This window comes from Fusarium falciforme, chromosome 3 (assembly GCF_026873545.1).
Source record: "Fusarium falciforme chromosome 3, complete sequence".
Taxonomy (NCBI): Eukaryota; Fungi; Ascomycota; class Sordariomycetes; order Hypocreales; family Nectriaceae; genus Fusarium; species Fusarium falciforme.
Genome location: NC_070546.1, coordinates 3,969,550 through 3,985,304, shown reverse-complemented (window position 1 = coordinate 3,985,304; position 15,755 = coordinate 3,969,550). Strand labels below are relative to the sequence as shown.

The 15,755-nt window shown below is 53.8% G+C and overlaps 3 protein-coding genes and 1 pseudogene across 4 annotated transcripts, besides 1 other annotated feature; 3 read left to right on the top strand and 1 right to left on the bottom strand.

Moving 5' to 3' along the window:
• Window positions 1–764: 764 nt before the first annotated feature.
• On the top strand, window positions 765–1,340 carry NCS54_00447700 (Hypothetical protein; the record flags this gene model as incomplete). The annotated part of the gene is made up of 2 exons (XM_053150010.1): window positions 765–851; window positions 900–1,340. 2 exons carry the CDS (start codon window positions 765–767, stop codon window positions 1,338–1,340), a joined length of 528 nt encoding a protein of 175 aa, XP_053005985.1.
• A 4,252-nt stretch (window positions 1,341–5,592) lies between these two features.
• On the top strand, window positions 5,593–8,103 carry NCS54_00447600 (Zn(2)-C6 fungal-type domain-containing protein; the record flags this gene model as incomplete). The annotated part of the gene is made up of 3 exons (XM_053150009.1): window positions 5,593–5,648; window positions 5,720–5,854; window positions 6,012–8,103. 3 exons carry the CDS (start codon window positions 5,593–5,595, stop codon window positions 8,101–8,103), a joined length of 2,283 nt encoding a protein of 760 aa, XP_053005984.1.
• A 332-nt stretch (window positions 8,104–8,435) lies between these two features.
• Window positions 8,436–9,701, bottom strand: NCS54_00447500 (Hypothetical protein; the record flags this gene model as incomplete). Its single annotated transcript, XM_053150008.1, has 2 exons — window positions 8,436–9,440; window positions 9,489–9,701. 2 exons carry the CDS (start codon window positions 9,699–9,701, stop codon window positions 8,436–8,438), a joined length of 1,218 nt encoding a protein of 405 aa, XP_053005983.1.
• A 1,984-nt stretch (window positions 9,702–11,685) lies between these two features.
• On the top strand, window positions 11,686–15,565 carry NCS54_00447400 (annotated as a pseudogene). The gene is made up of 4 exons: window positions 11,686–11,736; window positions 11,787–12,104; window positions 12,157–12,545; window positions 12,601–15,565.
• Window positions 11,686–15,565: a sequence feature.
• Window positions 15,566–15,755: the final 190 nt, after the last annotated feature.

The window sequence follows — 15,755 nt, the reverse complement described above, 5'->3', positions numbered from 1 at the left end:
CAGGCCTTGATATAGATCTATCCTGTGCTAGGAAAGCAAAACCCTCAATCCGAAGCGTGAATTCGTGTCTTCGCGTCGACACTTGTCTGCTGGCTGTCACGAGACCCCCCTGAGGGCCTTTAAACTATCATCCAACAATGCTCTGCGACCCCAAATGCGAGTCAAATACAGAGGGGTCATTGATCTTGCACCGTCAATAGCTTTCAATGTCTATGTATGAAGAGTCCTTGTACTTGCAGTGACAGATTAGATGTAAGTGCAGTAGAAGACGTCAACACAACCAGAAAGGCCTTCAAATTGTGCAATTTGGTACCTTCATCATCGATAGTCTGTATTATGACGTTCAAGATGCCATCCTCCTCCACATCCCCAACCAACGAGCAATCTCTCGGAGCTCACCTCCGTCTTTGCTCCACATTTCTGCCAATATCTTCATTGATCGATTTGACACTCAGCGCTTCTGCCAGGGCAGAATTGTTTTGAAGAATTCTGAACTTGATACGTATTCCACCCTAGACGTTTCGGTGAGATGGCGATGATGGTCGGGCCTAAATGGGTGAGTCCTCCGTGATGTCATGTTGACGTTCGTTGATGTTGACATCATACATCTGGGTCTGGGCATCACAACGATTTATATCGTCCATTTCAGCGTGAATAGAAGCCTTCATTCTTACCATTATCCTTATTCTATTATTGTGAATACCTAAGAGCCTCTCATAAAACACACCTGTATATCACCACACAACTTCATCACAAACCTTGCCATGTCTGTCAACCCCGAATCCGCAACTCCCGCTCAGGGCGAGTTCCGCAGCAAGGTCGCCCCCTCCAAGCCTCTCACCACCAAGGGCGTACGTTTCTCCCAACATCTCAACCATTCTCTTACTTACACATGTCAGCATGCTCCTGGAGTCCTTGTAGGCAACGACGCCAAGCCCGAATTTCGCGCTGAGCAGTACACCCCTGGCACTGCCCCTCCTGAGCACTCCTTCGAGCCTCAAACCTCAAGTGAATATCCCACGCAGGCCCCAGGCATGGAGGGTGGCGTCTCTGCTTCCGACACTCTTCAAGGCGCCACTTCTGCAGATGTCCACACTGGCCTCGGTCACCCCGGCTCCGGAATGACAAGCCAGGAGGAGCATGGTGGCAAGAGAAAGAAGGTCGGTGCTGGTCTCGAAGGTGTTGGTGCGAGCTTGACAGATCCCATCCACGACAAGGGAGCTGATCGGGAACATGAAACTGATTATCGGGGCAAGGGTGGTGAAGCCGCAGCCAACTACCCTGGCGCTGAGGAGAGAGTGGCTGCTAGTGCCGAGGAGGTTGCCAGTGAGCGGCGTTAGAGGCATGCCTGCGGAGCATGTAATGAATGATTGAACCTGTACTATTAGCCAGGAGTGGCATAATGTGTAAATGTCGAATGACAAAATTACCAAAGACCTGATCTAGTTGTCAAGCAGTGGGGTTTCTTGCAGCCAGCACGGGATATACTCGGATCATGGGGGACACTGAAGCAGAGAGCAGAGAGATGTCTGTGTGAATATGACCACACGAGCTGTTAGATCAAGTACCAGGCCATCATGAACGGAGGCTGCAGCCCGATGCTCTGGGTGAACGCCTCATATGGTAGATCAACTAACAACTTGGTCTCAGAAGCAATTCTGCCGCGTTATACGCAAAGCACTTGCTAAACGCGCCTAGTAGATGGACTCACACCCTAAATCATCCATCTGAGACATCCATTGGCGCCATTTGCCGTTTCAGCTCTCCTCGTAGGGCACACCACGGCACTGCAACTTGGTAACCTGCATGAAGCCAACGGCTTAGCGTAGGCGCCGACATCCTAACTTCAACGACTCCAGACGGGACGGGCCCGCAGAGAATGACAACCCGCGTATGGAACGGGACCGAAGAAGCTCGCCGAAGTTGATCGTGTGCCTCTTTGCCTTTTCGGGATGTGAGCTCGGAGGTCGAGTCTGGCCGGCTGTCCGCTTGGACTGTCCCAATACCAAGGCCCCGGCGGCAGGCAATTCCCACTTGGAGAGAGCCACATGAACCAAAGAGAGGTCCCAAGAATCCAGTTTGTCAGTGCTTGGAACTCGTCGTTCACGTCTTGCTGGTTACACAGGGTCAGGGTCCTGTGGGTTGTCGAGTGCCCGCCGGTTCCCGGAAAATTAAACGCCATGCAGAGTTTGACAGCGTCCAAGCACGCCCAGAGACGAGACGACAGACGACACCACATCTTGCAAGCGAGCACATCTCGCAACCGAGTTCGGCTCCAGGAGAGCCAAGGTCGCCTTGGGAAGAGCCGATCGCGGCGAGGAGGGCCCCAGTCTTGGCGTTTAACCGTCTCACGCCGAGCTTCGCGCCAGCGCATGGCGTCCAAAAAGGTTGTCTTTGCCTGTTTCTTGCCTTGGAACCATCATGTACTGGCCAACAGGAACAACGGCCGACGAGATGCGACGATCATCAGGCAGGTTGGGCCCCATGGGCCATGTGGCGCGAGGGTGGGAGTAAAGTTCCCCGAACTGGGGCCCTTTCAGCCCTGTTCATGGGCCTGTCCTTGCGGAGGGGTTGCTGAGAGCTGGTGATCTGACACCACTGTTGGAGCCGCTGGCTTGCAATGGGTGCATCGAGAGCGGGATGTACACTGCGATCCTGGGACACTCCCGCAGGGCGTCGCCGTTATTGGTGATGGGGGCCCTTGGTGCGCGGGATGGTGCTTCGAGGCATGGTGCAGTACCGGTGGTGGTGTTGTTGATGCGGCCAACACGCAGGCGAGGTTGCATGAGGTGAAATGAAGACAAGACTGTCAGTGAGGCAATATCAAGGTGTCAATAGTGAGCTGCCGGATCGGTGAGGATGGTAGTACAACATCGAGGGCGAGGCCAGCCCGCGAGACTGGACGGAGCATGATATCTGACCGTGTCTTACACGCGAAGCCGAATGTTTCCATCATCACCACCAAAGCCGAAACCCTTCAAAAGCCGATGTCTCCATCTCAAAGCCGACGCAGTAGTCAGAAGCTAGAATCAGCAGCAGCCTTGTTTCGGCGCGGTCCCGTGGCCCCTGGCAATGATCAATCCAGGACCCCTTCTCCACCGCGGGGGTACTGCGAGGGTTCGATTGGTGGTGGTTCGGCGATGGGTCCCAGGACGACAGCCAAAAACGACGATCGGCCTGGATGTTAAACGCGATTTGGCGGAGATAATCAAGGTGCGGCCGACCCTGATTGATATTGGTGATACTCTCGGGGTGAGAGCCGAGAAGACGACCCTCAGAAAGAAGGCAGAATGCTGGATTACCTAATGTGAGGAATTGTTAGCGGGCTGTCGCGGAACATCTGGCAGCCATGGGTTGATTGTGCTTGTAGGGCGCCAAACCCCCATGCTGTTGGCCGACTTGATCAAGCAACAACCTCATCGACATGCGCTCTGAGCTTCTTTCAGCAACTAGTGTTGGATCTCGGAGCAACCGCCGCAAATAGTCTGCCTCGCCGGGACGGGATTGGGCGAATGCGGAGCCAGAGATAATCAACCATTATCAATCAGTACCTGCCAGGGCCTACAATGCCACGCCCCGATACGAGAAACTGGAGGCAAAGACGGAGGACTCTTTCGATTTTCCGGCCAAGGGTGTCAAGACCAAGGCGGGAACGGCGGGACTGGTCCGGTACTCGGGGAGTGATTCGCCTCTTGGCTGTGTCAAGTCGTCCAGTCGTTCCAAATGTGGCTTTACTCTACGCTTTGACTGCGTGGGATGAACCCCGGCGGTCCTAGTGTGTGTCAATGTGCCTGGCCGCTTTTGGGGAGGGACATCGACTGATGATGGTCTCTTGGTGGTAGACTGATCGGCTTTGGAGGGAATTATGGGACGGATCTCGTGAAGCTTCAACGTACGTCTAAAATGACGGGGCTAGTGGTAGGCAGGTACTTTTTTTCCATTACCCAAACGTCCTCTGGAACTCGCAAGAGAAGGTCTCCATTCTCACAGCAGGATCCATCGCAGACCTTGGGTACACCCTGTACCGACGGACGGGATGCCTGGGGGGACCGTGTGAGAGTCGAGAGCGTTCCGTCATGATTCCGCGCTCTACACCCTTGATCCTTTTCGCTACGTGACCTACTCTGATCTGCTTTACCTTGACTTTACTTGAGTTAACCTTGAAAATGGTGTTGTACCTTATTTTTTCTTCAACTCGACTTCGGATCTGGCGGCCTCCACTCGGCTGGCGCCCTTTCAGCCCCAGACCCCTGCCTGATGTTCTCATTTGGGGTACAAGCTGTCACAGGCTTTTTGTATGAGGTATCAAGTACACTTTACGGCGGATCCACAGCCACGCGCTGGCGCACATCTTCATCTTGTTCCGTGACGCACATGGCACGGAGGATTCCATGATGCCATGCCATGCAGAAACAAGTGACTGGACTGGTTGAGCGGTTCTGTTACGTCTTGATAATCTACAGGTGCTCTTCACCTTGACTCACCTTATTCCCTCCTTACCCACTTCCAACGGACCTTGGACGGAGCGGACCCAGGTCCAAGGACCCAGGACCCGAAGGCCGAGGGGACCCCCATCGTTCGCTTCCCCTGGTCACTTGCATTGCATCTCCCATGGATGTCCTCCCTCTCATCCATCCATCCCTCCATCTCTAAACAACAAACACTCGCTGCCAGAGGCGAGGGAGGGCCAGACCAAACGGCTAGAGGGCTCCTCTCTCTCCAATCAATCTCTCGATCCCGTGACCAGGTCCCTGGCCTCAACCCACTCGCCTTTCACGCCTTTCACTCCATTCCAAGCCAAGCTAAACCCACCTTGTTCGTCCATACATATCGCTCGCCTGTCCTGTCCATTCATTCAATTATTTCCAAGCCATCCATCCGTCTCCGTCCCCGTCTCGTCTACATCAACTCTTTGAGCGCCGCCTCTCCCGGGTTTGACTTTTCGCTCCCCTTGCTCTAACTGCTACCGCACCACACCTTCTTGCCCCTTACCGTTAAACCTCCCGCCATTAACGCCCTGTGACAAGCGACCTGCGCCCACCATCACCGCTACCGCTACCACTACCGGATCTTGTCTGCCCAATCCCCATTTTGGATACCGAGTGGAGAGAGACAGTCTTGGCTTATTACTTGGCCACGGCAGAAGACATTGACACTTTCGGCAAACCCTTTTTTTTCTTTCTTCGTTTGTCCTCCCAAACATTTATTATCGACAACTATCGAGGTTTCACGGCAGATGCACTCTTCCTCACATCGCTTCTCCCTGGCCAGGCGCCGCTGACGCTGCGAGATCCCGCCTCCACACAAACGTCTGTGATCCATTGAAAGTGTGCCTGACAGCCTGCCCGTTGTGGGTGAGAGCTACGTACCCGATTCCGAGTGCCGAGCTGTCCCCGTTCCCGTTGGTTCCAGTCGGCTGGGGTCCTTGGCCTTCTGCCTTGGACAGCTTCATTCAGCTCCTTGCATTGTATTGAATTCTTCAGCTGAGTTGGGCTGAGGCTCCAACTCGACTTGACTCGAGCTGGCTGGCGATATAAGAATCAATTGCTTCTTTGCTGGCTGTAAAGCTGGATCCTCTAAACTACCACAACCATGGAGATCCAGTTCTCGCTTCCCATCAACACGGTTCGTGCCGCAACCTCCGTCGGGTGAGCTCCCCCAAACAAAACCCTTGTCGCGCAAGAAGTCAAACTCTGACCAGCGCGTTTTTCGTATACAGGACGTCAACCGCAACAGGAAGGTCTGCGCATGCTGCTGCCGCGAGAGGCGGCACTCATCGTTTCGCCCTTGAAACCCGTACCCGGCATACCCGGCGCAGCTCGACCAGGGCGCGCACGGGATGCAGCACCTGTGAGTATCTGTGCAGCTATTCTCCATGTTGAACGCGTCACTGACAGTTTGTAGGCAAGTATGTATAACCAAGCCCCTGCATTATCGCCAAGTGCCGGCTCCAGTGACATCTCCGGTGACATCTCCTGGATCGTTAGACAGCGCTAACACTTGCGTCACAGGAAACGGCACGTCAAGTGTGACGAGACTAAGCCCTCGTGCCTCAATTGCCTGAAATGGCGTGGCTATTGTGACGGTTACACCGAGAACCCTCCCGCTTCATCATCTTCAACCTCTTCCACCACCACATCCGCTCTCTCCGAACAATCATCACGCCCGACAACCGCCGCAACCTACCGCTCCACTTCCACCGTCAACTCTAGCTCCACGGTTAGCTCCAGCAGTTCCCTGGGTTCCAGTACTTCGCTCAGCTCCTCCTCCACGAGCATTGCTACGTCAGATATCAAAGTTACCACGGGCTCCACCGCCGTCGTTAGACCAAGGACACCGCCGATCCTCGAGGAACCCGCTGTCAACACCGTCTGCTTCGCCAATAGCGATCAACGCGCCTACTTTGACGAGTGGTCCAACCTCGCCATCAACTTCTTGAGTGGCGGCCTCGGGAATTCGCGACTATGGACGATTACAATGCCTCAACTTACACTACAAGAACCCACGTTGCGATATGCCGCCATGGCTGTTGGCGCCCTGCGCAAGGCCTCCAATGTCGAGTTTGAGGCTTCATCACCTAATGACGACCTCATGAGCGATAACAAACACTACCTCAATGCCATAATCTACTACTGCGAGGCCCTCCGCCTCCAGTCCAAGGCCCGACCATCGAAAGAAGGCCTCCGAACAGCCATGCTATCTTCGCTCCTCTTTATCTGCTTTGAGACGCAAAGGGGGAACATGCCAGCCGCCCTCAAGCATGTCACGCATGGCTTTAGTATGCTCAATGAGCTTGCTGCTTGCTCCGAAAAGGCACCCGACCTGGTCAGCATTGCTCCCGCGCCCCCTGCGCTGGTTCAGGAGATTCTGGATTGTTACAAGCCTCTGGAATTGCAATCACGTTCGTTCATGGGATCATATAGGAAGTTCTTCTTCCCCCCTAAACCAACTGCGCCCGTCTCCAGTGATTCTCTCGCAAGTCGAAGCTCCAGCCCTGGTGGGCCGATGTCTGCCTCCAGCCCACCCAGTCAGCCAGGTTCGCCATGGACGAGTTCCCCAACCCAACAAGTACCGACAGGCCTTCCCAGCCCCCAAAGTCAAGGAAGCCCATGGAGTGGTTCAGATCAACAGACACCTCCACGGGCGCCTCAGGGCCCTCCACAAAGACCGCCAGGGATTGCCCCCTTTACCAAGTATTCTCCGTACTTCAAGCCCCGAATTACGAGCATCACAAATATCGAGGACATGCCTCCGGCATTCGGCAGTTTTGAGGAAGCTCGTGACTATTGGAGTCTACTCCAGAGGCAAATGGTTGGACACGTCCCCATGCTTACAGTGGTAACGGCGCAGCTTGGCCTCACCAAGGTCAAGGATATGGGGGAGCTCGAGACGAAGCTATCGAGCGTGACGAGAAATCCCAGGATCTCCAAGTTTGTTGAGGAATCACGGTATTGGCTGCAGAGGTGGTCACAGTCATTTGATCCCCTACTTCAATCTGCTTCCAACAACCGGCAGAACGACATGCAGCCATATTTGGTAGCCATCAACCTGCGTGTCGAGTTCCTGATCCTCTACATTTATACCGCCATGCCGCGGTATACTGGCATTGACAAGGCTCGCGAGCTTACACCGTATTACCAAGAGATCAACACATTGGCCGAGATATTGATCTCGTGCCGTCCCAGCTGCGGCTTCGCAATGGACTCGGGCTGGACCTGGCCGCTTTTTGTCTCGTCGTTCGGATGCCGGGATGATTCCGTTCGAGGCGAAGCGATCCGCATTCTGGGCCAATATCCCATCCGCAACGCCTTGCGCGATAGCCGAGTCTTCCGAGCGATTGCGATCAAAAACCGCGAGGTCGAGACGATGAACTCGATGGAAGGCAACGAACACGAACAGTGGCTGCGACTCAGGAGACGAGAGATTGTGTTTGAGGATCTGGGAACCAACATCATCTTCCGATCGGCTCAGAAGAACCCAGCCACCGGCGAATGGGAGCTTGTCGAGGAAGCGTCAGCCTTCCTGGTCCGCCCCGACGGACTCCTTGACTGGCACAGACAACCCGTTTCGGACTCGGCCTCGATCCTCTCGGGCGTCTGCTAAAGCCAACATTGATGCGACATGATAGATGCACATATAGGTATAACATAAAAGGCGGGAAAGGGGGAAGGATTTAGACAGTTCTGATGGAGTTTATTGGCGTGCCTGTTTTTAGACGACATGATATCTGGCCATTGGGCTATGGGCTTGGAAATTTGAAGGCGTTTTGGGGTCAATAGGGACCCTGTTTTTATTGTAGGATATGTCGAGAGGGAGAGATCAAAGACAATGCCTGGTTGGATATGGTGTTGCATGCCATCGGTTGGTGGACAGTAGTAATGAAATGAGATGCCCTCAGGGCCTGGCATCGCTTGTGCCTCCAGATCTCTCTCACCTCAAAGTACCTCAAACAGTGACTGAAGCATCATCCCATCCTCCTCCTCCAATTCCTTCCAGTTGTCTTCCTCCAGAAACTCCTCCACATTATCCCCAGCCCTCTCGAGATACCACACTCCGACCTTGAAAATCTCGTCAAATCTCTCGTTGCCCTTGTAGGATTCACATGCCTGGTTCACCATCTCCCGGCCATGCGTGATAAATGCCCACCTCATCAGCCGCAGCGTCTCATCGTCTACCTGCCTTCTCAACCGCAACCCTGCACGCGAGGCGTACCCCGCGCAGAAGCGTAAGGAAAGGGCCGAGACGGCACGATGAAGGGCCGAAGTCCGGGGGTGCGAGAGCAGCTCGCAGTGGAGATGGGCAAGGAACTGCGCCAGATCTCCGTCCACGCCACGGCCGTTGAGCTGGCCAAACTCCCAGTCCACCAGCGTGGGGGTCCAGTCTTCTTCTACCTCGCTGGGATCGCGCATTAGGATGGAACCTTGGGTGAAGTCACCCATGGCAAGGGACCAAGGATGCGCTCTCTCCTGCGCGCGGAAACCTTCTTCGACACGGGCGAATAGCTTATTGGCGTTGGGAGTACTAGCGAGACGAGTTCGGAGGGGTTCGATGGCGGCGGTGCGCACAATGTCTCGTGTAAGCGAGTGCGTGAGTTTGGCGGCTGCCTGGGGATTCGAGGTCTGAACTCGGATAACTCTCTCGGGGCTGTGAATCGCTGCAAAGATTCTTCCAAGGTCGTAGCCTAGCTTTTTGATCTTGGGGCGTACTTCGTCCCAAGGTCTGTGGGATTGCTGGCGGATGAAGTCAAAGATGTTGACTAGGTTGCCGAGATCGCTCAGGATGAGGACTGAGGCTTCTTGGTCGGAGGACGAGAGTCCGAGGTCTGACTCCTTTCCTTCTCGATGATGCAGGCATCGAGGAGAATTCCAATACGGTTCTTTTCGGAGATAGGAGAGTGCGCCGTGCTCTGAGAAGAGGTTGAGGAAGATGGCTTCAACCTCCTGGACAAGTGTTACTTAAGCATCACATCAACGAAGGGGGAGACTTACCTGACGCTTGGTTGAAAAGGTCCATTCTGGACCTGCGACCTCGACATATGGCTTTGCATGCTTGAGAATGACGGACGTGGGCGCATCCGACTGGACTGGAGAGGTCTGCGTCGCGCGGAGAGTAGTATTGACAAGACCGCCAGAGAGCCGAGTAACGGACCATGACGTCCCAGCGTAAAGAGAAGAAAGATATTTGCCGTAGTCTGCCTCCATTGCGTCGTCGGTCTTGAGTTTTTCCACGATAGCTGGGAGTGGGCTTCTGATGCTTTTATGCTGGACAACGGTGAGGGGTTGTGCAACGTCCAATGACGACAGCTGTTTGGCAGATGCAAAGTCTGAGTCACTCACCGTTGATCAAACATTGTGCAGAAGAAATTCTAGAATGTTTGATCGGTCAAGGCTGATGTGATGCATGTGGCTTGAGAAATATGCTAATGCGAGGTACAGTGAGACTTGGCGATGCAGGTATCACGAACAAACATATGATATTTATTCTACGCCCAGCTGTTTGCTGGAAATCTACAGAAAAAGAGACGGGAAGATTTTGATAATAGAATTGTAATGAAGAAAACGGATTTGTGTGCAAAAATCTACCCTGCTGGGCAAACTGTCAGTGCGAGTGTGGCACTAGATGCAGCTTCCCGATGCTTCAATATCTCTGCCGCGTCACTCCGTAGAATTTCCATGCCCCCCTTTCAATTTCCTTCTGCGCGCAGAATCACCATAAAAATCCAATTCTGTTCCATCTTTCTTTCTTTTCCATTTTCTGGAATATCGACAGGAGAGCTCGAGCGTCAATTCCCAGTTTGCCCCTGACGCTTCCTCTAGAGACACTACTCGACGAGAGACGACACAGGTGTTTCTTTCTTTTGGATAGTGGGAAATTGTATTGAAGAAGCTGGAAGCGAGTACTCGTCCTGACATACCTTCTGTTTCCATTGGAACATCCAGTAGCTCGTCCCTGGTCTTCTTCCGGCATTCAGAGCATCAAGCTCCTTCCACCTCTCTGTCCACCGTTACTCACTTCTTCCCATCGCTACAGCATCCAATACAGTTCATATTGAATCATTCTACCCTCCCGAGTCCTACGGAGTCTTCCATTCCACGACACCTTCCAAAAATTTCAACCGAGTCCTTCTACACACGACGACTTCCGCACCACTTCGAGGCATTCGAACCGAACCGAGACCGAGACGGACGAAACATCCCTGGCACTTCCTGAAGAGTGATTTCTACCACTTGTAGAAAATCTGGGTGGTGATTGCACCGCGGAAATACGTGGCCAGGGGCGAGTGTTGGGCGTCGTCGAACCATCGTCGCTGCGCATTCTTGACCAAGAGATCAGGAAACCACGAGCCCTGCATTCAAGAACGCTGCACAATAATAAAAGCGACAGGGTCTTACCAGAAGCACTGAAGTTCTTCCCGGAACACGCTGGTTGGGTACTAATTGGCAAGTGTTATCAACCAATGGCCGCTCACCTCCTTTGCTTTGAACACGCTGCCTCCTCACATAAGTCCAAAGCCAGCAGTGCATTGCCAGTGCCAGGAACTGCCAGTTACCGTGCGTTATTGCTTCGGTTCACTGCAGCGTTTCCTTAGGGAGGTATCCCCCTAAAAAAAGATCCTGGTGGGTAAACTCCTTCCCGAGTTCCCTCGCCTTCCTTCTTTTTTCCTCTCCTCATCACGCACCTTCTCCAACTTTCATCTTCCTTTCTCATTTGCGCATGCTACTGTAGGTAGCGGCATCCCGCGTAAAAGCTTCGACAGAAGCTACATTTTCGATTCCAAAGCTGGTAGGTAGAACCGCATCGCCCTACCTGGCTGGTTACCCAGGCACCTTCTCTGGTTTGTTTTGATCGAGGCGGTCTTTCCAGTGGTCTTTCAAAGTTGGTTCCTTCTCTCTCCTCTTCCTCCTGGGCTCTCATTCCTCGCTTCTTGTCCCCTCGTCGATAAGAACAATACGCTCCTCTTCTTCACGTTCCTCTTCTCTTCTCCTCCATCATCATCATCCCAGTCGTCGCTTTGTTCTGTCCAGAGAATCACTGCTCCAGTAAGCCATTTCTTTGCCCTTCGTTCCCCTCTGCTCCTCTTCTTTGCCCTTCCATGCATCTCCGCTCTGCCCTCCTATACTACCTCTTCTTGCCCTTTACCCATACGCCAGCTCCAACCCATGAATCAATACTGACGTCCATCAGAGACGACGAAGTGCATTTGGTGTCGGTGCCATCATGAAGCAGGGCGAACAGGTAAAATTCCTCACTCTCCCCCTCTGGGCGCGCTGACACACTCTACCTAGCCCCAGGCGGAGCCGCCTTCCTTTGAAATCATTTCACGATATGTCTTGAGCAGACAGCTGGAGCCTGAGGGGGACACTCAACTCAAGCCATGGCAAACGATGCCCGAGATCCCTGAGCCCGGAGAGCTGATGGCTTCCGACCCTCCTGTGGTGCCTCCAGCAACACTGGACGGCGAAGCTCTCGAAAAAGACGGGTACTTGGAGTCACAGTACCGCATGTGCCGTTTCGAGGGCACAGAGCTCCTCCGCCGAGCTGTCAACGAGTTCCGAAATCGCCCTCAGATGGCGGAGGGTTCAGATTTCTACATCTACACTCAGGTTCGTCAAGGCCCCTCCTCTGATCTCTGACATTCTGACTCACTGTTACAAGGCCCACGTGCAAGGCTACATGTTTGCTCGGGCTGGACCAGCCTGTAGAATCTCCTTCTCCACGGAGCGTTCTCCTACCCAGGTTGTCTGGAGCCAGTGCACACGTCTTACCACTGGCACTCTTGTTGCCCTTTCGCCGAGCCGTGACAATTTCAAGACTCAGTGCTACGTCGCTGTTGTTGCCGCAAGATACCTCATCGGAGGCCTCGAGCCCAATCCAGATGATGGAGAGAATGAAAACACACCTCCTCGAATCGAAATATTCTGGTCCAACTGCCAGGACGCAATCCTCGATCCCTCTGTCGAACTAGTCATGCTTGAGGCGAAGGGTGGTTACTTCGAGACTGTCCGCCACGCAATGGTTGGGCTTCAACACGCTGCACTGTTTGAGTGAGTTTCTCTTTGCCCCTTTATGCGGAAGCAGACTGACCATGTCTTGTCTCAGATCCAAGTTCGACAAGTACATCATCGATGGGCACGCCCGTGACCCCAAGGCTACCTACCTTCAGGAGGCCCCAGGTCAAACTGCTCAGGTTTCAGATGGCGCCAATTCGTTTGATTCATCGCAAGTCGAGGCGTTCAAGCGCATGACGTCTCGTGAGCTGGCCGTCGTCCAAGGCCCCCCTGGCACCGGCAAGACCTTTACATCCGTCGTTGCCCTAGAGAGCCATGTTCGCACACTCCAGGCAATCTATGGAAAGAAGAAGCCATTCCCTCCAGTTTTGGTTGCTGCCCAGACCAACCATGCGCTCGACCAGCTCCTCACTCGATGTGATTCTGACTTTGGCGCCGTCATTTGCCGTCTCGGTGGTCGCACTGAGGACAAACAGATCGAGCCGCGCACCTTGTTCAACATCAGAAAGAATTCCAGTCTTTCGCGTGGGCCTGTCAAGGGAGAAAGTTCCCGGAAGAAAATCCTCAGCCGGATCGACCACACCTTGTCCACCTGTTTCCCATCCAACTTGATCTCTGCTGAGGAGTTCTATGAAGCAGAACTTATCACGAAAGAACAGTTCGACTCTCTTGATGACGATGAGTGGGAGTGCGCACCTTTGGTGAATGAGAACAATGGAGAGGTCTCTTCCAGCTCCATGGTGCAATGGCTTGATGGATACATCGAATCGGACCAGACCTATGTTTACCGCCCCCCTAGCGGTCAAGCTGCACCTCCCACCATGGAGGATGACCCCACTGAAGCTAACGACCAAGAGGAGGACGAGAAAGAACGGCTTCAAGGCCAGTTTTTTTCAACTCAGTTCACTGTCACCGGTACTGTCCCAGGCGCCAACTCAGGAGAAGCTGCTTGGTCCTACAAGGCTTCCAAGCTCTTGACAATGTATCAAAACTTGTACAACATCAAGCCGGCGCAACGTGGCATGGTCTACCGATATCTCCGGAAGCGACTTGTTGGGAAGGTGGCCGAGAAGTTTCCCACGTTTCTCAGAGAGTACAAGGCAGCGTGTGACGAAATCAAGATTGGCAACTGGGAAAAGAGTGCCAGAATCATTCGCCACGAACGCATCGAGATTCTGGGTTGCACAACGACAGGATTGACCAAGTATCTTGGGCTAATCGCTGCGTTGAAACCTCGCATCTTGATGATTGAAGAGGCGGCCGAGACCAGAGAAGCAAACATCACATCGGCGATGTATCCATCTCTGGATCAGATAGTACTTGTGGGCGATCACCAACAACTGGTTCCACACATTGATGTTCGCGAACTGGGCCAAGAACCGTACAACATGCACGTTTCCCTGTTTCAACGACTGGTCCAGCTCGAGCTTCCATTCTCAATGCTACGCGTGCAGCGCCGAATGATTCCCGCCATTCGAGAAGTGGTCAATACCTTCTATCCAGAACTGGAGGACCACCACTCTGTCACCGATCCCTCTGTTCGACCACCAGTCCCAGGCATGGGTGGGCGGAATCTCTTCTGGTTCCATCACCACTGGCCCGAGACGCAGAGCGCTGACGACTTTTCCTTCTCGAACCCCAGAGAGGCCGACATGATGGTTCGATTTGTGAGATACTTGGTGATAAACGACGTGCGACCATCTGCCATAACCCTCCTGACTTACTACAAGGGTCAAGTCAACCTACTTCTCGAAAAGCTCCGACGAGACCAGGTCCTCCTCAACTTCCACCCCACCAAGGAGTGGTCCATCCGAACAGTTGACGGGTTCCAAGGCGAAGAAAACGACATCATTCTCCTCTCTCTGGTCCGAAGTTCCAGGCCCGGTTTCGTTGACAATGAAAACCGAGCAGTGGTTGCGACGAGTCGAGCAAGGCGCGGCATGTACATCTTCGGCGACGTCTTCAATCTTGTTCAAAAAACTCAGACGAGCCACAAGACCTGGGCCAAGGTGTATGATGTCTTTGCCGAGAACGAGTGCATCGACAACTTTCTCCCAGTCACTTGCAAGAAGCATGGCAGAGTGACTGAGATCGGAGAGGTTGATACGTGGGATACCATTCCTGGAGGTGGCTGCAATCAGAAGTGCGATGAGAAATGCCCCAACGGTCATGCCTGTCAGACGACCTGCCATCCATCCAACCAAGCCCGTCTCAAGTGCAGACACGCCTGTGAGAAAGTCCTTTCATGTGGTCATGGGTGTGGTTCCTTTTGCGGAGATCCTTGCGAATGCCCTCACAAATGCAACAAGGCTCCCTCAGTCTCGCTGCCCCTTAGAGGCAGGCATTTGCCACAGGGTCGAGGTGGAAGACCAGGAAACGGGAATGGCGCTTCACGAGGCGGCAGGAACTTTGGTAACCGAGGTGGCAGAGGCGGACGAGCTCATCGAGGAGGTCATACTCAGAACGCGGCATTGCCTGGCAGAGATGTTCACCTCGCAGGTGGAAGGCGAGGGCCCGAATCCGAGGCTGTCCACCAAGAGCCTACCAGCGAGGAACTGATGGAGATGGGCTACTATGCCCACATGTCGCAGGCCGGGCAAGGCGGGCCAAGGCGACTGGACAGCCCCCAGACGCCGTTTGAGAGCCGTGCCATCACGTTGACCGAAGACTCGTTGTCGGAGAAGTGGAGCCCAGAGAAGGTGCAGCGACGAGATGCCATGCTTCGAGAGGACATGAGGCGACAGGGTCCGTCTAGCTCGCATCCGATGGAGGTTCGCGTATCGTTTCGCCAGACAACCATGGCGGCTGATTGCACGCGTGTGTGTGGGCGTCCATCGCACACCAAGTACACGATCCCAGCGCCGTCGCCGAAGCGAGGTGCTGAAGTAGCTAACGGCGAGGTCAGTGTCGGTGCTGCTAAGCAGCCGAGCAGGAAGCACATGGTCCTTGATGCGGCGGCGGGGTTCACGAGTATGGCAGACTACGCTGGTTCGAGTTCGGCGGAGTCGCAAAGTAGCCAGGGTGCTGGCGATGATGACTTGATTAGTTTTGAGTGATAGTGGGTATGGGTATGGGTACGGGTATGGGTATGGGTACGGGTATGGATATGGATATGGGTAGGTATGGGACTATGGGTAGGGCAGATGGCACTTTTTGTACTTTAGGAACAATGGCTATGAAGGATTACAAATGTTTTGATAGAATCTTGGTGTTGTGCTTTGGTGATGATGTTTGTGATGTCAGTAG